Genomic DNA, 21342 nt, shown 5'->3' on the forward strand with positions numbered 1-21342 from the left:
GTGTTTTGAGACCTGCTGGGGAAGGCCATCGAGGTAAGTGTGGGGCTATCACAGTGGAGGCCAAGTATTTCAACACTACAATAGGATAATCAACAACATTAATAATTTTCTGTTCTTCATGCAAGCCTCAGTGTTAAGAGCGCTACCAGCCTCTACTAGTATTAATAATATGCATAGTAAGTGTTATTAGTATTAATATTTAGGGTTAGAATTGTTAGTGTTAGTACTGGTAGTGAGTGTGTTAGCTGGTGTTTACTGAGAAGCTCTGCTCTCCCACAGTATGACAAGGTCCTGAGGCTGAACTCAGATGCAAAGTTGGTGAGCACTGCTGTCCTTACAATGATGCCCTGATGGAGCCATGCTCCAGAGATGGGCAGCAGTGAGTCTGTGGATGCCTTGCAAGGTGACAGAGCTCGCCCTCCCTCCTGTCTGCAGTAAAGGGATGTGAAGGCAACCATTGCTGTCCTCAGCTTCATCCTCTCCAGGGCAGCCAAGCACAGTATAGACAGCGAGTCTCTCTCAAGTGAGCTGCAGCAGCTGGGACTGCCCAAAGACAGGGGAAGTCCTCAGGGTGGCACCATGACCCAGACCTGATGGGATGTTGCTGACAGTTCCCAGCCCTGCCTCCAAGTTACAACAACATCTCTCTGGGCATGAGCTCTATACATTTGTTTGGCCGTGTCTTTGAAAGTGAAGTGAGAGGATTTTACACCAATCAGTAGCAAATATATGCATGAGTAGAGTCACTCAAGCTTCACCTAAATATAAAGAAATAGTATAAAAGTAAGCCAAGAATGGAGAAAAGTTAGTGAAGACTCCATCATAACTGTTGGGATCAGTCAATGGGCTGAACCTATCTTGTCCCCCATAGAACGCCCGTTGGGTTAGAAATGCACTCTGCCTGCTGAATATTTTTATTGGGTACTACAGCTTGTCTGGATATTGCTTTGAGTAAGTAAGGGGAATATTTTGCAACCTAGTTTTTTGTAGGGGGAGTTTTTGGTATTTTTGTAGGCCGGGGATATGGTATTTTTGTACCTGAGCTTCCAGTATTTTTGTAACCGGGGGTGGGGTTTTTTTGGCAACCTGTGATTGGCAGGGGTTTGAGGCATCCTAGTTGAGTGTCCTGGCTTCATTTGCCTTCTTCCACCACAATTAACCTGGCATGGGAACTGTTAAATCACAGACTATACAATGAGATGCTTCCTGAAACAGAAATAAATTTTAGCTGCCACAAGAAATCCAAGAAAAGACATACAGGAAGTAATTCCATTTTAATAGTCTCCAAATCTCCAACATGTGAAAGGAAAAATAGAGCAAGTGTGGCAGTATACCGGCATTACCAACAGAAGCAGTGTTAGTCAGCTTCTCAACATTGCTTTTAAGTATTTTATGGGAAAAATACATTTGGCCTAAAACTTCTTAGGCATAAGTTGTTGGGAGTTATAGGAGATGGAACCTGACCCTTGGTAAATTGCATGAGAACCACAGCTTAAAGTTACTCGATGTCTTCTGGTCTCACAGGATGAGGCAGAGGTATGACTGATTTCTTCTCTGTATCTCTGGAAAGAGCTTTTCTCATATCTATAGCAACAGGAAAAAATGTTTTTATAGTAATGCACTTATTGTACAAAACCATATTAAGTGAATTCTCCATTAAAATAAAATAATTTTTAATCAAGAAAATTTCCTAGAATCATAAGACTGCCTCAAGTTTGAAAGGACCCATAAGGGTGCAACTCCCTGCTGCACACAGTACTACCCTAATATGATACCATAGCAGCATTGTGCATATATTCCTTGAACTCTGATGGGCTTGGTGTCATGACCCTTTCCCTGGAGAGGCCACTGCAGTTACCAACGACCCTCTCGGTGAAGAGCCTTCTAATGTCCACTCTGAACATTCCCTGACACAGCTTTGCTCCATCTCCTCATGTCCGGTCACTGGAGGGAGGAGATCAACACCCCCCTCTGCAGTCCTTGGAAGTTATAGACTGTGACAAGGGCATGCATCAGCTTTCTCTTCTCCAAGTGGCACAAACTCATGGACATTAGCTGCTCCTCCTAAATCTTGCTCTTGAGACCTCTCACCATCTTGGTTGCTCTCCTCAGGACACACTGCTGTCCTTAATGTTGCTCAATGGCAATGATATCAACTGATATAAAACACTGTATGAAACTCAGCCAAATGGAAAGGAAATGATAAGCTTAAGAGACAAATATATGACTTAAGTCACATGCAGCAATGGTAGGTGTCTGTCTGAGCCCTTGTATTTCTCAGCGCTCCTACGTATCAAATAAACAGTGCAAGAACAGAAATGATACACAGCCTGGCCAGGTAACCCTTTGGGAGGATAATTTTAAAAAGGACCTAGAAAGAGGAAGCACTTGGTAGTTCTCTTTTGTTAACACAATTAACATTAACATACTGGAATTTCCATGTTCCTTCCCTTTTAAATTGAAAATTTTACCCAATTCTTTGCCATTGCTGAACGCTGACAATTGTTAATTTATACATAGACATCTGAGAAAAACAAAGTTTCAAGTCCCTCTTATGGGATGAAAGGAAGAAAGCACTGACAGCAGAGATGCTACAAAATGTGTAAGTGGCAAGACTAAATTTTGTAACTGATAAAATCTTAATTAGGAAAAGTTACAAAAATCCCATTAATCGGCAACTATCTGAAACTTTTTCGTATAATTGTTTCAAGTTGTTTCATGTTTTTTTAATATGTTTCATATAAAAAAATACTAAGAGTCTTACAAACAATCCCAGCAACCCTCAACATGAGAATAGTTCCATTCAATTTGAGACCAAACAAGAACTTACCATAAGCATCTTCATCTGGCTCCCCGCTGCTAGCTGAGTAGTACTCTAAGACTGTCCGGTACACACTGTAGCCTAGTTGCTTATACATATTTACGGCAACCTGATTTGATACTCTCACAAAGAGATCCACAAAAAATCCACCCTTTCTTTAGCAGGGGAGGAAAAGAAACAAAGACACAAAACCACATTAAGGAATAGTAGGTAAATATATGTCTAAATAACAACCCATAAATTGTAATGAAACACAAGCAAGTCCAATGTAGTACACTAACTGAACATCTTTCCCAATGTAATAACAGATACACTCATTTACCAAGGGAAAATTCAATCATAGACAAGGATTTAATTTTATTTTTATCACATGGCAATTTTTCACCAGTTAGTGGGTTCAGAAATTTGATCAGAAAGAACAAAACAAGTTAAATGCCCCCACAGGCCTAAATCCAACTTTAAAAGTATCCACATTTTAGATTGCTTGAATTAGGAGAAGTGGAATCAGTCACAAAATTCAGTTGCCTAACAGGAGATGATAGACCCTTAATTCCACAAGGCAAATTTTTCAAAACATCATACTACTTTGCAGTCTTGCCAACCATAGTGGGATTGCTCTACTGGAATCAGTTAAGGACATTTCCCTGTGGTTTCATCTGACACTAAATTAAATTTTCTCAGGTACAAGTAACCAAGCATGGGATGGCAAGTAAACTAAGATACTTTGCATTACAAAATTTGTTCAGGATTGTGCCTGAGGGCATTGCACAAAGCCCACAGTCACTGAACAAGTATGTTGGAGGCCTATCTCTACTGGAATTCAGGCTATGTCCTCCTCCCTCTGGCAAGTTAGCTTTCAGAGAAACCCTGAGATTTTAAACTGCTAAGCAACTTTCACAACTCTTTTTCTCCAGCTATGAGGAATTTCAGAAAATCAGAACACCACGTAAAGCAAAATTCTGCCACGTAAAACAGGGACAGGTTTCTGTAGAAATACTACTTTTAAATGTTACTTTAAAAGCTATATTTAAAGATAGCCATACTACTCACTTTTCTGAAATTTCTTCCAGGAGCTCCATCAATTTAGCAGCCAAACCCAGCCGTCGAAATTCTGGTGCAACAGAGAGAGCAGTAACGTGTCCGTGCCATTCTTCCCTAGCCACAGAGCCTTCGGCTTTGCCCATGACTGTGAACATACAGAGCATCAGCGCAGCAGCACCTTTGGAGTAATGCACTGCCTGCAGCGAGACAACTTCACAAGAGGAATAAGCCATGGATAAACACATGATGCAATGGTTGTGGTAAAGGCTAAAACAGGGATGTCAACCTTTTCACTCTACGATTCAGCAGCCACTAAAAATGCCATTTTACTCAACTATTACAGCAATTTCTTGACTAGTGTAAAAAAACACCAAACAAGTTTGCAAATTCCTTGCTTGAGGTGACTTCTAAATGCAAATTTTAAGCAATTCTCACAAGTCTCGCTGAACCAAAATTTAAAATCTGATTGAAATAAAGGAGGAACAGAGGGCTAGAAACCTAAAACTACCATCCCAGCAACTATCTGAGACTTCTGGAGATTATGAGGGAATAGAGCTTGGGAAGCTTTCCCAGTCTGCCAATAGAAAGCTAAGGCCCTGCAATCACAATGTGTTTAAGGAGAAAAAAAAAAGTGGAGGTGGGGATGGTGTTTTGGGGGGCTTTTTTCTAGTTTCTCTCCTTTCAATCCAATGTTAGTTTATTAATGAACATTCACACTTCCACCCTGTGCTTTTTATCGATATCACAGTCACGGCTAATAAGCAACGTGTGGCAGATACAGAGAAATGTTCTATACAGCACACATACTTTCAGCTTAATATGTCAAATACATTTAGTTCCTGGGTCCCTCCAAAAACCATTACTCTGCCCCACCCCGTCTCCTAGCAGTTCTTTTTGGCATGATTTCTGAAAAACACAAATATTCCACAGCAAATTAGCAAACGACATCCAGGCCCAGAGCTTTCCCTTACAGGGAAATGAAAAACACAGACCCAGCACTTTTACTGACTGTGGGTAGGGATTTAATCTTCCAGACTGCAAAAGCACCCATTCACCAAATACGGGTGGATGTTACCACAGCCAAGGCTCCTCGCTGCGCTAGGAACATCAAACTGGAAGCTATGGTCATACTAAGACGTTTAAGAAACGGGAAGATGCAACGCAAGGTTCCTCTTCCACGTTAGACATTTGGTCAGCGCGAAGAGTAAGAAAAGCTCCCGCGTTATAATCCCCCTCGAAAGAGGCAACGAAGGGAGACGTTACCGCCGGGACACCCGGCACTCACTGTAACCCATCAGCTCCCCGCCGGGCGCCTCGGCGACGATGAAATACTCGGGCCAGTGGGCGAGGTACTGCAAATAGAAGGGAATCCCGTACTGGGCGCTTGGTTAAGGAGCAACTGCGGCCGTCCCGGCTGCGCCGCCCGCGCCCGACCCCGCGCCCTTGCCCCGGCGGGAAGGATACGGTCTCGGTCAGCGGGTCCAGATTGCTGTGGGGGAAGAGAGTGCGGCGCTAAGCACGGGCCCGGGCCTGGGCCCGCCCGGCCGGCGGGGCGCCGCGAGGACCCCGCGGGGTAGGGAAGCGCGCAGGGGCTCGGGGGCAGGAAGAGGGGAAAGCCGGCGCTCACATGTTGTTGAATCGGAAGAGGTCGTCACAGGTGAAGGCGCGGAGCGTTGTCATGATGATGGTGATCACGACGCTGACGCCGAGCGTCACGGTGATGACGCTGCTCCGGAAACGCTCGCGAGTCCAAGGGCCACGTTCGCCACGGAAAGGCGGCAGACGAGCCCCCCGCCCCCTACGCAGCCCTGCCCCGCCCCGCAGAACCGCCCCTGCCCGGCCCGCGCCTGAGAAGGGGCGGGGCTGCGTAGGGGGCGGCCGCGGGACCCCTGACCGAGAGCAGCGGGAGGGCGGGCGGCTGGCACGGCTGAGCCGGCCCGTAGTGGCGTGGGACACGGTGGGGCGGGGACGCAGTCGCAGGAGTGCTCTGAGCTTGTGCAGCTCCACCCCGAGCACTCACAGGCTACACGCAACACGGCGACTCCGTAGTATGCGAGATTATCATGCGCAGAAAAAAAAAAACAAACTCTGCCTCTGCGCGAGAAGGATGCCGCCGGAGGAGGTCGGACACGCACTGGAACTGCAACATCGATTTAACTGGGATGCTGCTGCCATCAGCAGTGAGCGCCTCTTCATAATTGGCAAACACACAGGGCTGGAGGTCATGCCAGCCAACACTGACCTCTTCCACAAAAATACTGTCGTCAGTAGTGGACTATACTCTACTCACGTGTTGCACAGCATCTCCTGTGGCACCCAAAAAAACAAAGAAACAAGATACCCACTGCTCCCATAAGCATTCACCTACTCCACATGGCCTGCTGTGCCATTTCTCTCACTTCATTCAAATACGGAGCTATTTCTGAAGAAAGTTTCCACTGCAAGGGACCCAGATCACTCTAGGTTATTCTGAAGAAAAATTTGCCCAAAAGTTGGAGGCTATACTGAGGATTGGATTTTTGTCCTTGAAAATTCTGCATGAGATGCAGTGAATGGAGTTTGGGTACATGTTTTGGGACAATGAAAGGGGCCTTTCTTGACCTGGAATTTGGAATCAGGATATGCTGGCAAGGCTACTCCAGACAGAGCATAGCCTGTCAGATTTGAGATCTGTCAGATTTCTGATAATTTAAGGGTCAGCGTTTTGACAGGAGAAAGTTGATTCAAGGTCTGTAGTTGTGGTGCAACGGTGATGTGGGATTTCAGAGCTGCCAGACACAGGAAGAGACTACACTTTTCAGGATGGTGGTGGAGGGTGAGGGGGTATATGAAACTTGGGGGAAGGAACAGACGATTTTAAGGCTGGCTCTTGATCATTTGAGGTGTTAGGAAATGTATAGCTTTATAGCCCTCTTCCGCTTGAGGCAGAGGTTCTTCTACTGCAGAACTACAAGAATAGTATGATGACACACCCTTAAGAAAAAGCTCAACCGTTCACCTGACTGCTGTGACTTAAGGCACACTCTCCAGCCAAACTGGGCTTTGGGCTGCTTTGCTGTACTCAAGATAAAGCCTTTGCTTCTGAAGTGCTAAAAAAGGCACTAAAAAGTGCAAAAAGGCACTTTTGTTACTGTGTCAGAACTTGGTTCAAAAGGTGATCATGGCTAGAGTAGTCTTTACTGATATCAAATTATTTCCCAATATTGTAGCCTAAGGCAATATTTTCTACTCAGTGACTACACATCAATATACACTTCTGCTAGTATGAAAACTGTGCAGGCCAAATCTTGGGCGGCTATCTCTGCTGAGTGAAGTACAGGTGAAACAACTTTAGGCCTTACTTACATGTACGTACAGAGATTATCAAAGACTTCCTTCCCTTCCCAATTACCTTTTACTGTAAATTACAAGTGGAATATCATTCAGTCTCAGCTAGGATGTGCGGAATGTCAATTAAGAGGCAATTTTAACAGTTCTATGAAGACAAAGAGGATTTCACCCTTCAGAGAACAAGTATTTTCCCACAGCTAATTTTATTTCCAATTACACCAAAATCAAGCGTTGACAATTAGTGTCTTAAAAGCTACAAAAGCAAGAGTTTTCAACCCAGCAAGAGATTTAGAATCAACTCTATGTTCAATTACAAGTCTCTATCCAACAGGGACCTTCTTTAGAATGTTTAATGTTAACAAGTTTCACTCCACATACTCAAGGTGTGCTGTATCTCAAGTATCAGTGGAATTTTGTCTAAGGGACTCATCAATAAATGAAGACATTTGTATATTTAAAAGAACCACAATTATGGTATTACTGGTATCAATTACTGTGAGAAGAAGCAGCTGTTTCTCAGTATAGAAAAGTGATGGCAAATGTGAACAGGAATAATTAAATATGTAAGTGTGTGGTATTAAGTGCATGCCTCAGGTAGGGTTTTATTGGTTTATTTGGTTTGGGTTTTTTTTTTGTTTTTTTTTTAAAGTGCTGTGCATGATCCACCATCAAAAGAGGCTTGTATGAAGACGAGTACTAGCATGGTTGATATTACAGGAATAGAAAAGTTAAGCATTCACACAGTCAAGCTCTGATTTGAATATTATTAAAAAAAAAAAAAGCCAAGGCCCATACATTTAGATACAGAACTGAAATGTTTCTACACATCTTAGAATACAACCAAATAACATATTACACTCAGATTATGAGAACCAGCCTGTTCTGAAAAAATTTATCAATTGACAAAGTCCACAGCAAAGCTATTGCTTTACTTCCATAATGTAAACACATCTGAAAGAAGAATATGCTGACAGTTTCAGAGATGAAATTATAAATCAGTAAAACCAAAAAGCAATTGGTCATACAAAGCTTTTGTCTTTTACAAGGCTTAGCTTACAAGCTCAGGCTGTACGTTTATTCTTCGAAGGACATCTTCTGGCATACAAAAGACAGGATTGACGGCCTTAATTTGTTCTTCTCCTAATAAAGAGAGTCCAGCAATACCAAATAAGGTGTGAAATGGATCCACCTGGAAGAAAAAAGAAAGCTTGTGTCTGTTTCCAAAAGTCTACTGGTTTTTCACTTGTATGGAATGAAACTTTCATTTGCCAGCAAGAGAATGGAAAATCTCCACGGCTTCTTGGGGAAGACAATACAACTGAATAAATTTTTATTTGTGCTAACGTGTTGACAGGCAAGAAATTTCCATGGCAGGCATTTACAATACTATGTTTTACTCAGGCATGCTTGTCAATTTTCTGCTGCTTAGACAATTTTCAATTCAGAGTTAGAAAGCACTCACATTTGTCTATTAGCATGCAATATCACAGGGTGGTAGAAAGAAAGATAATTAACATTTTAAAAGTAAACTAGATCATCTACAGGTACCACTTCCATAAATTCACCATTTGTTCTTCAGAAACGTCCTAATGTTCTTTACTGGTCTCCAAATAGAGCTGAGCTGTAAAACCTTGAGAGGGAAGCAGCAACCTATTTTGCTAGAAAAACCTCCCAGAACTATAAATAAAAACAAAACCCCCCTAAACCTCTACTCCTAAACCACATGACCACCACCCCCTCTCCCCCCTACAAAACAAACAAATGAAAAAACAACCCAAATACAAAATACCCCAAACAAGGTCCGTTAGGACTGAGTTCCTGCAGGAATAAAGCAAAAACCTGGGAGTCAACATTTCTACAGGAGTAGAAATTTCTACACTTCAGCAATCAAAGACAGGTAAAAATAATATTAAATGACTGCTAATGTAACATAGAAAAGTTGTCACAAAGGTGTTCTCCTTTGCTATAGAGAAAAGGCTCTTAGGAGCTGCTCTTCCAAGAAGATAGAAATATTTTATTACTCAAAGATAGAAAAGCATTTAGACTTTAAGTTCTGGGCTTTTCTTCAAGAATTCCGAAAAGGGAAAAGGTTTTCCTGTAAGCTCCTTAGAAATACAAAACTCTTACTATTTTAAGAACACAAAACCACTTTACAAATGACAGATCGGAGTGAACTCCCAACTGGGAATAAAGTAGCTGCTTGCTAAAAAATAAAAAGTTACTTTATTTTTTAATGCATTTGTGGAGAAGGGAGCAGACATGGGCAGCTGCAATAAACACAGCTAATACCTTTCCAGACCATTAACAAATAAGCCAAGTGTTCAAAGGGAATGAAGTCTCACACTACTTTTTATCTGTCCAGCACTCTTGAAAGATAAAAACTTTATTTGCCAATTCACTGGGACAATATAAATTACTTCCATTTGAAACCAAAGAGAACAGACTGGCTAAATTGTAACTGCTTTCTCAACAAGCAAAATATCCATAGCACCAGCCTCTTGATGATGTTATCACAAAAGCTTCTTCCTCCCTCAGCTAGACAAATGTCAGCTACAAGGTTTATTCAGTGGCTGGGCTAGCAAAGAATGAAAGTTAGTGTACAGGGATTCTTAATAAAAACTCTTGACTTAATTAGATCAGGCAAAACCACCAAGAGAGTTGAACACTATTTAACCTACACCAACGTTTAGCTCGCAGATCATTTCACAAAACAAAATAATAAACCCAAACAACCCACACATGCACCGGAAAACCCACCACCAAACAGAGCGTTTTTACATACATCTTCCAAATGGTCTTGTGAGAAATGGTTTGTGTTGCATGTCTTATGGGGGACCAAACCAGATTTAGTAAGGAATGGCAACTGACTTCACTGGGGGATACATGCGCGTTATAAAGAATACGTTCCCCAAGTGCGCCTTCAATGGCAATTCTACGCTATTCTTCCTTCAGAATAAACTGCAGCCTCTGCAAAACCCACCTAGGCCATGAGTTGAGTTACTCCCAAACAAAAGCTCAAATTTTCATGTGTGTTTTATTTAGAAAAAATATCACCTACCATATCTCCTGGTCTGTCAGCAAATCCTCCAGTCTCCTCATCCTGGCACGCCAAAATAAAGCAGCGCAGTTTCTTTCTGTCAATCCACTGTATCCTACCAATCATCTTCAAAGAAGCTAGCACCCACCACGAATAACATACATCAGGTAACTGGCAAGCAGAGAGGCAGATTAAATATTTGGCTGGGTTTTAAACATCATGTTGTAAATTTTAATGGTAATTCTGCACATTATCAGGCATGCTATCATAATACTCTTGTGGAGACACAACACTTCAGAGTGTCTTTGGAGTAAAAGAATTTCTTGACAGAGTCTCTTTTCAGCAGACTTCTGTTTTCAGGAAGGGAAAGTATCGTTTTCAAACTTCTTCAAGAAACAAGACCACAAGAATGTGATTTTTAAAGACTTCACCTTCAGCGAGAGAGGCTGAAAAACCACAGCACTTCTTTCAAGAGGAAATACAGAGAAGTTCATATCAACTATTTGCATTTTGGGGGCAAGGGGGGAAGCAGGGGAATCTGTTGGTTGATTATCTATTTGCCAGAGATTATTCTAGGTTACACAAATCTCTAGTGTGATGTGGAACACTATGACACTCAGGATTTACATCCAGTAGAAGAGTAATTTTTATACAAATCCTATAGAAAAGATCATTTCCCAAGTCAGAAAATATTAAAAACCCAGTTTAACAGGATAATGGTTCCAGTGGTCAGCAAGGCATCCTTCAGCATGTGTACTTTGCTATACTGAGGACTCAAACGAAGCATAGCTAAGGACTGCATGACAGGTGTTAGTAACAAAAGAAAGAATCAGGATGAAAGCCTGACTTCTTTGAAAAGTTTACTGTTTTATAGAAGTCATGACATTTTGCAGTAGTTCAGCTTCAGAAAAAGCAATCTCTACTGAGGTTTGAACAAAGAAAAGAAGCCACACAATACCTTCTCTGGTCGTCCGTTGAGACCTCCAGAAGGTAACTGACGTTCACAAAGCCACCAACCCAGCAAGTCAACATTTACTTGATGCAACTGGTCTGTTATAGCCAGAAATCCTGTGCAACAATAGATCTAAAATTACAGACAAAATTTTTTTTTTAATTTAATTAACTAAATATAGTTTAGCAGACTAAATGCAGGAAGATCTCAAAGCAACAATACAGTCATATAAACAATGCAAAATAAGCTCACACACATTTCAACTTTCAGTTTCCAAGACTTTTCTTTCAGAAAACCATGCTATTGTAATAGTTCCTTTTGTAAAAAAATACCAGTAGCACAATTCGTATTATTTCACTAATATAAGACAGCAATGCATGGTTTGCAACATAATCCTAGGAGATCTGAGAGAGCCATAAAATTTTATTTTAAAAACACAGATTCTCAAGCCAGAGTAGTCAAAATTACTTCTGCAGGCTGGATATGCCCTTTATAAAAGTTTTCCATCCAACCTATGGTTTGTTCCTATACCTGCCTTTTACCCTAATGCTTGCAAACAGTAAACAAAAGACCAAATGAACTCCCTAACAGAAACAGGCTAACTCAGATCATTAACTATCTTGGCAATATCCTATGTGTTCGGTCATGCTTTCAAGTGTCATTACTTTCAAAGTGCCATGTAATATATCTGCATTGATTTATCCCCTTTTAATTTTATTAATCCCCTAAATTAGATAGTTAATAAAATTAATTAATAAAATTACTTGTATTAATTTCAATTTAATCCCCTTTTAATAATAATTTTAAAATTAATTGTTTTTTTCCTGGGAGATACATTTATGGTGCAACAGCATACTTTGGTCACATTTCATGCAGTCACTAAGAAAGCAGCGAAGCACAAAAAGCCAAGAATCATAGAATCATTAAGGCTGGAAAAGGCCTCTAAAATAACAAAGTCCAACCTTTAACTGAATACCACCAAATAACACTACACTACATCAGGAAGTGCCACATCTACTCATTTTTTAAACAATTCCAGAGACAGAGAGTCCACCACTTTACTAGGGAGTCTGCTCCAATGCTTAACCACTCCTTCAGTGAAGAAATTCTTCCCAATATGCAACCCAAATCTCCTGCAGTGCAACTTGAGGTCATTTTCCCTTGTCCTGTAACTAAATGACTGTGAAAACAGACTGACCCCTCCATTGCCACAACCTCCTTTCAGGCAGTCTCTTCTGAACCTTCTTTTCTCACGGCTAAACACTCCAGTACCCTCAGCTGCTCCTCACAGGCCTTATGTTCCAGACCCTTCCCCAGCTCTATTACCCTTCTCTAGACCTGCTCCAGCACCATAATGTCCTTTTGGAAGTGATGGGCTCAAAACTGCCCTCAGGACTGGAGGCGCCCCAGCACTGCCAGCACAAGGGACACCAAGTGCCCTGGTGCAGTGACCACACTGTGGCTGGTACAGGTGCCAATGGCCTTCCTGCCCACCTGCGCACACCTGGGCTGATATTCAGCTCCTGTCCAGCAGCACCCCCAAGTCCTTTCCTGCTGGGCAGCCTTCCAGCCACTCCTGCCCAAACCTGGAGCATTCCACAGGGTTGTTGTGGCACTTGGCCTTGTTGGACATCACACAGTGGCCTTGGCCCATGGATCCAGGCTTCGCAGAGCCTTCTGCCCATGAATGAAAACTCCCACACAAATTGGTCCTTCCTGTGACCTTATTGAGGATACACTTGATTCTTTTTCCAGACCACTGATGAGGATATCAAAAAGGACTGGCCCCCAAACTGAGCCCTGGAGAATCCCATTTGTGACCCTTCAACAACTGGATTTAACATCATTACCCACTACTCTTGGGGTCCAGCCATGCAGCCAAGACTGCAACCTGTCCAAGCCATGGGCTGCAGCCTCTCCAGGAGAGTTCTGTGGGAAAGCATGTCAAAAGCTTTACTCAAGTCTGGGCAGACATATCCACTGCCTTTCTCTCATCTACTAGGCAGGTCACCTGCTCATAAAAGGAGATCAGATTTGGCAGCATTCCCAGAAAAATACTGAACTTCCACGGAGGTGAAAGAGAGAGCTTTTTAAGGAGTATGTGAATAAGCACAACAGATCTAATCCTCACAGGAAATTCCAGCTGCAAACAGACTGGGCTCAGCTGTTGAACTGACTTCCTCGAACACTAAAACATGGTCCAGCCATTTAGACTATATGGGCAATACCACTTGTATATTAAAACTATAAGGTAAGTACATGTAAGAGATTTAACTTTTTTTTCCTGATTTTAAACAAAGAAGGGGCAGAAAACCCAACACTTGTCAACAAAATGCCTTTAATATTTTCATATGATGAGGTGAATCCTAGCTATGGCATTACTCACTCTAATTATGGAAAATTAACAGGAAACTGCAACAGCATTAAAAGTTGATTTTTTTTCACACATTCAGGTTGAGTGCACTAAACTTTTCCATGAAAAGAAAAAAAATAGGAAAGGTAAATTTAAATTTAAAATTATTTCCATTATGTAAATTTCCTGTTGAAAGAAGTTATTTAGACCGTCTTCCTCGGGTGATCCCTTAATTTTTTCTAATTATAGCTGATAAATATGCCCATTACTAAGTTAGGTATGTCATCTTAAAACTGACTTTCATAAAAAAATTACGTAATTCTTGATAGGATTCATATCTTGTTTTTATTTGGGTTCATTGGCTGATAAATCTCAAACAGACTATACAATTAACGTTTATGTCTCATTATGACCTGTGTCAGAAATAAGTGATAAATCTTGTTCACCGTCTCCATTGATACCCATTTCAAATTCCCTAAAAATCCTCATGCTAGCAATTTCAAAGTCACTATGCAAAGACTCAAATACAGTCATAAAAGCTGTTCCGTTACTGTCTTTTTTCCGGCCTAAACTCTCAAGTCTCAACTCACCTACCCAGATTAGGTTACGTATCCATTCATTTATTTAAACTAAGATACTAGAATCAGGCACTTGGGAAACAAGAGGTACATCCATTGTCATCACTGACACACGTTGCAAAGAAACACTTATAGGCGGTATGTGATGCTTGCTAATTTAAAGTATTTCCATATAAAGAGAAACTCACCTGTCCAGCATGTGATTCGGAACCTGGTCTACAACCAAATCCTCCATCAAAGTTCATACAGGACAAAACGAATTCTACTGCTTTTCCTACATCAATAGCATCCAGCTTTCCCTGCAAGTCAGAAAATAACTAATGCACTTGATCTTCTGCAGAAGATATCTTCTAATAAGATATCTTATTAGAAGATAACTTCTGCAGAAACTTCAGCAGTACCAAAGAGCAGTACCAATCAATTCTCTACTTGTGCAAGTGATGGTTTAGGACTTACCAGAAGTGCAAGAGTTGCTGCAGCACAGAAGGAGAACCTTGTATCTATTTCTCCTATAATGTGGGGAATAAGGAATGAAATCAGATTATTTTTTCAACAAACACACATTTAAATCACTACTGAAAATACAGAACAAAATGCTAAAATCCTAGGTTCTGCACCAAAACCAAAAATCAGCTAAAAAAATCCCCCCATACAATTTCATTTTCCAGCTTACCAATTATTTCCCCAGCAATTTAGAAAATATACATTAACATTTAAGTCATCTGTATGTTTTACTGTGCATAAAAGTCAACAACTCATTTAGAGCTGGACAGCTATAGATCCAAATCAATTCAGCTAGTGGTAATTTACAAACAACTGTTTAGTTTTTGGAGTTTATCTGTAGTGCTCTACAGACAGTTGCAGAGCAATGGAAATAATGCAAAATAATCAGACAGCTCTTGCTTTGCCTTAAATCCAGCTGGAAGTAGAAGCCATTTCTTGTTTTAGGGGAAATCTAACTAAAGTTACAAGGCTTCTTTTGCATCTTTGTACCTGGAAGAAAAACCTAAGCTCCTACACCTATAATAGAATGATTGCTTGTAAAGTCCAATATAACTCTTGCAGCACAAACTCCAGGCAATTAATACTTGAAGTCACAATTTAAAATTTAACTGAGTTGCAAACATTCTGTTTCTTGGGAGAACTTTTGCAAGACTTCTGCTCTTAAGAAATTCACAAGCTGAAACACATAAACCAAACATCTGCTGCTCCATCCTACATTAGGGATCATACTCCCTCAGCTGTGTCTCTTGGAATACTTCAACAAAAAGGGCGCAGCAAACTATGAACCAATTTAGCACACAGCATATCATCTACCTTTACAGTAGCATACATACACTGCTAAGATCTCAGTTGCTGAATTTTACCTGAACAAGAATGATATGCAATAGATTTTCTTAAAATTTAGGTCTTCTGTGGTGATAAATACCTTGAGAGTGACTAAATATTTATGCACAGCTTAAAAATGCTGAATTTGTTCATAAAGAATTTATATGCAGAAACAAAAACAGTATTAAGAGAAGTTCATGAGTACAAACCCAGTTTTCCTCACTCCCACAAAGTGAAAAATCCTTTCATATTTGACATGGATATAGGTCATTACTAACTACCATCAAATAGCAAGTATAAAACGTTCCTTTATGAAACAGTGTATCTAGTATTTCAAAATACTGTTAAGTTAAAAATGCCCGAAAGTATTCTTTCAAGACACTTTATTCTTAATACAAGAATGGAACTGAAGTTGAGAATATTTATGAAAGGAATGAAACATAATTCTGTCCTTCACAAACTCTTCTTTTTCACAACTCAGAAAATAAAAGTGTTCACATATAATACATATCCAAAAAGACCATCCAAGGAAACTTAAGTTTACGGACTTACACAAGTCAACCTAGATACTACATTTAAAAGATCTAAAAATTACCCCATTCGTCTCCTGCAAACGATCCATCTTCTTTCTGCAAGCTCTGTATATATTCAACAATTTTATTTACATCAACTACATGGAGACTATCATATAAAATAAGAATCTGGGAGGGGAAAAAAAGGACACAGTAACAATCAAAGAGGAGCAAAAATTTTAAAAAATTATTTCTTAACAAAAAAAAAAATCATGGATTTACAAAAGACTTGATTTAATTAACTCTAAACACTATTTGGTAAGGTTTATTAAACTTTTTCCCACTTTAGTAGTTAATCTCTGCACTGTAGATTATCTTTGTCCAAACTGAAAAAGTTTTAGGACATTCTCAAAGGGAGATACAAACAATTCAAACTGAACTCTTTCATGCTTTCTTTCTTTCCAGTGTCAAGGTCTCCTTTCAAAAGCACAACCAGGTTTATTTATTTTATGTTAGCAATATGTAGAACGGAGATTTGATTATGGTCAATATTGCAATGGGACAATGACACCTTAGATGTACCAATTTGTAGTTTTGCACTACGACTACTTGGATATGTGTATGTTAAGTTACTAACTCCACTTACAGTGCAAACTTTTCAACAATTACTCATTTCAAATCATTAGATTTTTATTTACATTAAAATTTTAAATATAATGAATAGAACCAAAATGCAATAATTTAAGTATGAACAATACAATTATACCCCAACTGTACAGTGAATATATTCTGGAAGAAAAATAAAGGTTATAGTAGGGAATACAATTTTCCAAACCACCGCTGATTTAAACCAGCAAATCCGTATGACACAATATCATGTGAAAGCAACAGTAGTGTTCCTGAGCCCTATCTGACTTAATGTTTTTACTCATACCTTGCAAATCAGTAAAGACAGCACATAAGAATTTATTATACATCACAAAATGGAAAAATATTATAGTACCACAACACCGGACACTATGACTTTAAATCTAGTTAGCTGGAATCTTTCAATTGTTAGATAAAATGGAAGTCAAATAAAATATAAGTCTTACTGAAAATTCCAAAAAAAAAGAACCTACAAGTCCAACAGAAAATATGTAATCACAACATGCACCCTAAATGAACACCTGAACAAATTACTATTAACTGTGATCACGAGAATATATGATGTGACCCTTTAAACATCCTGCATACGTACACATGACTAAACGGTGTTTGTTCACTAAGACCATGCATATTCATTAAGATACACTGGTTAAGTTTACCACAAAAACTTTACATCAGCCTTTGTGAACTCTTTTTCCGTTTGGACAGCTACAGCTCAATTAAATTAACATGAAAATACCTCCTAGTAATATCAAGTACATATTTAAGCACTAACATATCTAATATGTAAGGTAACAACCTCAAATTGTACCCCCTTTATACTGAATTGGAATTAGTGAAAGGAGCTGGATTGGACAGTTTGGAAAAGTTCAGACATTACAGCCTGGAAAAACTTTATTGTCCTAGTTCTCACAGTGTATTCAGAGTAATTCTAGTGCTAAAGTGGTAATAATGATCAACCTTAGAGCATCCTGTCCTACCTAAGGGGTTCAAACCCAATATCTTAAATCCAGCCTAGAAAAGAATGCCGTATTGGTTTTCTTTGTAACGCCATTAAAATACTTAACCCATAAGACTGAATGAGACATTCAAGCTAATTGTTCAGAAGTGTTCAGAGCAAACCAAAACAAAAAACAGAACAAAATAAAGGCATGAGCAATAGTGAGAAAATAAATCTATAACGGAGATAGCTGCAGTGAAAAAATAAGATTGAGGGTCCCTTCTTATCAGGGGGAGCATATGCACCAAATAAATTAAATGTTCAACAGACTAGTACAATTTTTAAATCACACACCCCCAAAAAACTCATATAAAAATAAAAAATTTTGCTCTTGTTCTGGTTATACTTATCTGTCACCTCAACGTACACTAAGAAGAATGTATAAAATCAAAAACTTTCTATAAAATGTTCCAGTAAAACCTGTAGCTAAGGAGTATTCCAAGATAACTTACAAAACTGGCAACAATGCAGTAACCAGTAACTGTCCATTAAAACATTCCCAAATATGACAATTTTTAGAAAGTGATACATCTAAATCCTACTGTTTTGTCCATTAGACTCTTTTTTTAATTAAGAAACTGAAATCATTTTTGTCATGGGCCTCCAACATAACTGGTTCATAAATCTGCAATCATCAAAATCTTAATCACAAACACTTTTTTCTAAAATAACCCTCCTACACTTACCTGGACAGCACTGAGGGTATACAGAAGATGAGGATCATGACCTATGCTGGCACTTATTCCACCACACTCATGTTGACACGATTTGATGAATGACAGAATTTCTTCTTTGTTCATTCGGTGCAGCTGCCCCATGAGATCCATTGCTGTCAGTCCCCAGTACACACCACTCATCCTCAAATATTCCGACATACAGTATTCCTAAACAGTGCATTATTTTAGTTCTTGATCAGATAAGCATACCATCAATGCAGGGTAATGAAAATACGTTAGTTAACTTTCACAAATAGCTTCTAGTTAGTCAACCGTTTGCCAATCATTTAGCAACCACACATCAGCCACTCAAAGATATTCTGTACATCATGCACATGGGTATATACACATACATATGGGAAAATGCACATGTAGATACCAACATATACTGCACTCCCTTCCTCCCTGCATTTTTCTAGTTCAAACCGTCAAGCTCAATGTCAAATTAGCCACAAACCAATAGCTGCGCACCAGATCACTTGTTATCTTGACATTCAAAGAAGCCTTCAAATTGCCACTCCAACTAGTCTCAAAAAATAACAAGTCTATTTCCAAGTGCCAAAACTCTCACAATTTAAAGTTGCACTAGAATTCATAGTGAATTCTCTTACACTGATTACATCACCTGCACTACAACTGAAAGCAACAGTGCTTGGCACGCTCTTATGAACAGTAATAATAATAACCACAACTTTTCTTCACATACGCAGTTATTGACAATTTTTACCTGCTGGAAGTGGAATCTCATTGTTGTAGACTACATCCGACCACTTATGACTAAAATTGATGTAAGTTGTCCCATCAAAAGAGTAACATACAAACGCAACTCTGCTTGTGCATTCTAGTGGATGAAGAAGCTAGTAGCTTGTTTCTCAGGTCTCAGAGTAATTCTAGAGCTAAAATGGTAATCTTCAACTTTATAGTCAGATAATACATGCCAAAACTCATCACAGACCTAGAGAAATTAGCAAGGGCACCTTTATTTTATACTTTGGATTGCAGGGTAAAAAACAATTAGCTTTTTAACATGCATCTAGCCCTTAACTCTGAGCCAATAAATAAAGGTTATTACTGTTAACAAAACCACAGCTGTACCGCAAGAAACTGATACCTACATAATCATCTTTCTTTGTTCCATATGAAGCTATATAGTCCGCATGTTTTTCTGAAAGTAATGTGCCTGGGGCGTCGGGTTTTATTATAACATCCTTTTGCGGTGTCCCCTGTAAAAAGCACCAATAAATCAGTTGCAATGTCAGGTCAAAACGTTTTAGCAACTTGGTATAAAACAGCCAACACCAGTGACTGCGACTGTGGGAAAAAAACACCTCTCCAGCTATTTTGAGCCTAGGTCAGGTTGCGCATCTCACGCCATCACCGTTCAGCCTGACTAAACTCTTCCCCAGGAAAGGCTACGAACAGAACCTTGCAATAAAGGTAAGAAACAACACCAACTCGACAAGAATAACCTGAAGTGCCGAACGCAGGAGCCCTTCCCCGAGCCCGGCCGTGCCGCCCCGCGCCCCCACGGCCCCGGCCCAGCCCGCGTGCTCCCGGGGCCGCCGGAGAGGCGAGCGCCACTCCCGTCTCCCCGAGCGGACCCACTGCGATTCGCGTCTCTCCAAGGCCGATACAGCCGCGCGCTAGAAAACAAAGCGTTCCCGCAGGCGAGACGCGCCGCAACATTGAGCCCTCTACCCACCATGTCCTCCGCAGGCACAGGAAGAGGAAAAGCAGAAGGCGGCGGCCGGCGAGGCCTGGCTGTGCCCGCCCGGCCCCGCTCGGGCCCCGCCCGCCGGTGGCTGCGCAGAACCGAGCGGCGCTGCGCACCCCGGGTCCGCGGGCCTGCGCTGTGCCCTTCAGGCTCTGGTCTTCTGGCTTGCTGAAGATAAAGTCTACTCTGAAACAGGTAGTAAATTTAAAGTACACTAACTCCAGCTGTGCACTTTCTTGCATCACAGCAAATAAGAGAGCGTTTAAAAATAACTTCGGTTTCCTTCCTCAGCTCTATGAAAAAGAAAATCGAAGAATTTAACCGCAGGTAAAATGGGCAAAGATAGCTGTCCTTTTGCTCAAAACCGTCTTTTTTGCTTCCTAATTAAAACTGGCTTGAGTGATTCTGTTCATGATTATCAACTCTTGATTCCCCCTGAACTATACCAGGCAGGAACATCAAAGAAGTAGTAGAGTAGTATGTATAATGTATAATTTTTAACTCCTATGCAAGTCAAAAATAAGGTCTTACTTACGTCAAATACCAAAGATGTTGCATTATGACTCTTCCTGGACAAAAGTCAGTAATTTATAGAGACTAAATGCTTTCTTTAAGGAGCTGATTTTCCAGGTGGCTTATCTGGATAACATAAGGATTGCGGAGCTTATACCTGATGATAGTAGTAGTACCATCCAGTAAATTCAGATGAGACATGAAAGAGACCAGACACAGGCAAGGACATTTTGGAATGAAATTGGAAATTACTTAATAGAATTACTGAGGTTTGAAGATACCTCTTGAAATCATAGAGCAAAACCCACCTACACCAAGTAGGGTTAGCTTAAGCAGATTATTTGAGACCACTATCTGTTGAGTTTTGAGTGTCAAATGGAGACTCCACCACCTCTGCCAGCATATGACATCCCTCGCAGTAAAAAAATAAGTTGTGTTCCAGTAGAATGTCATGTATTTTAATTTGTCCCCATTGCCTCTTGTCTTGTTAATGGGTACTATGAGGCTGGCTACCTCCTCTTCATTACATCCTATCAAGTATTAGTGCACATAGATAAAATTACCTGAGCTTTCTCTTGTCCAAGCTAAAAGGTTAGCCTCTTCTCACATGACAGATGCTTCAGGTCCTTAATATTTTTGTGGCCATGTGCTAGACTCCCTCCTTTAAGTCCCCATCTTTCTTATATAGGGGAGCCTAGAACTGGATGCAGTACAGCTTCACGTATCCAGTAATTAGTCCAAGAACTCCAGGGGATGTCTATTCTGCCAGCATTGCCAAGAAAGGTCTATCCAAGGTTA

The 21342-nt window shown here is 40.3% G+C and overlaps 2 protein-coding genes across 2 annotated transcripts; both read right to left on the reverse strand.

The window, feature by feature from the left end:
- Positions 1 to 1255: 1255 nt before the first annotated feature.
- On the reverse strand, positions 1256 to 5687 carry NAA20 (N-alpha-acetyltransferase 20, NatB catalytic subunit). Its single transcript, XM_084211352.1, has 6 exons — positions 5490 to 5687; positions 5327 to 5351; positions 5148 to 5238; positions 3872 to 4007; positions 2831 to 2976; positions 1256 to 1584 (listed from the first exon to the last, which is right to left on the reverse strand). The coding sequence occupies exons 1-6, from the start codon at positions 5540 to 5542 to the stop codon at positions 1499 to 1501; spliced, it is 537 nt and encodes a 178-aa protein (XP_084067478.1). The 5' UTR covers positions 5543 to 5687; the 3' UTR covers positions 1256 to 1498.
- Positions 5688 to 7371: 1684 nt separating this feature from the next.
- On the reverse strand, positions 7372 to 20145 carry RABGGTB (Rab geranylgeranyltransferase subunit beta). Its single transcript, XM_084211806.1, has 9 exons — positions 20020 to 20145; positions 19433 to 19540; positions 18288 to 18485; positions 16037 to 16142; positions 14569 to 14621; positions 14301 to 14411; positions 11188 to 11313; positions 10251 to 10400; positions 7372 to 8381 (listed from the first exon to the last, which is right to left on the reverse strand). The coding sequence occupies exons 1-9, from the start codon at positions 20020 to 20022 to the stop codon at positions 8241 to 8243; spliced, it is 996 nt and encodes a 331-aa protein (XP_084067932.1). The 5' UTR covers positions 20023 to 20145; the 3' UTR covers positions 7372 to 8240.
- Between the last annotated feature and the right edge of the window lie 1197 nt (positions 20146 to 21342).

The sequence above is a fragment of the Fringilla coelebs genome (assembly GCF_963513975.1).
Source record: "Fringilla coelebs genome assembly, chromosome: 9".
Taxonomy (NCBI): Eukaryota; Metazoa; Chordata; class Aves; order Passeriformes; family Fringillidae; genus Fringilla; species Fringilla coelebs.

Bases quoted from the DNA above. Each gene is read 5' to 3' on its own strand.
- RABGGTB (XM_084211806.1), bottom strand. The intron at 16,143-18,287 runs GTAAGTGTAGGA...TTCCCCTCCCAG, and splicing joins ATACCCTCAGTGCTGTCCAG to ATTCTTATTTTATATGATAG. The intron at 10,401-11,187 runs GTATTGTGTGGC...TCTGCTTGCCAG, and splicing joins TCAACGGACGACCAGAGAAG to TTACCTGATGTATGTTATTC.
- NAA20 (XM_084211352.1), bottom strand. From the start codon at position 5,542: ATGACAACGCTCCGCGCCTTCACCTGTGACGACCTCTTCCGATTCAAC. The intron at 5,352-5,489 runs GTGAGCGCCGGC...CTTCCCCCACAG, and splicing joins CTCTTCCGATTCAACAACAT to CAATCTGGACCCGCTGACCG. The intron at 1,585-2,830 runs GTAAGTTCTTGT...CTGTTGCTATAG, and splicing joins GCCAGATGAAGATGCTTATG to ATATGAGAAAAGCTCTTTCC.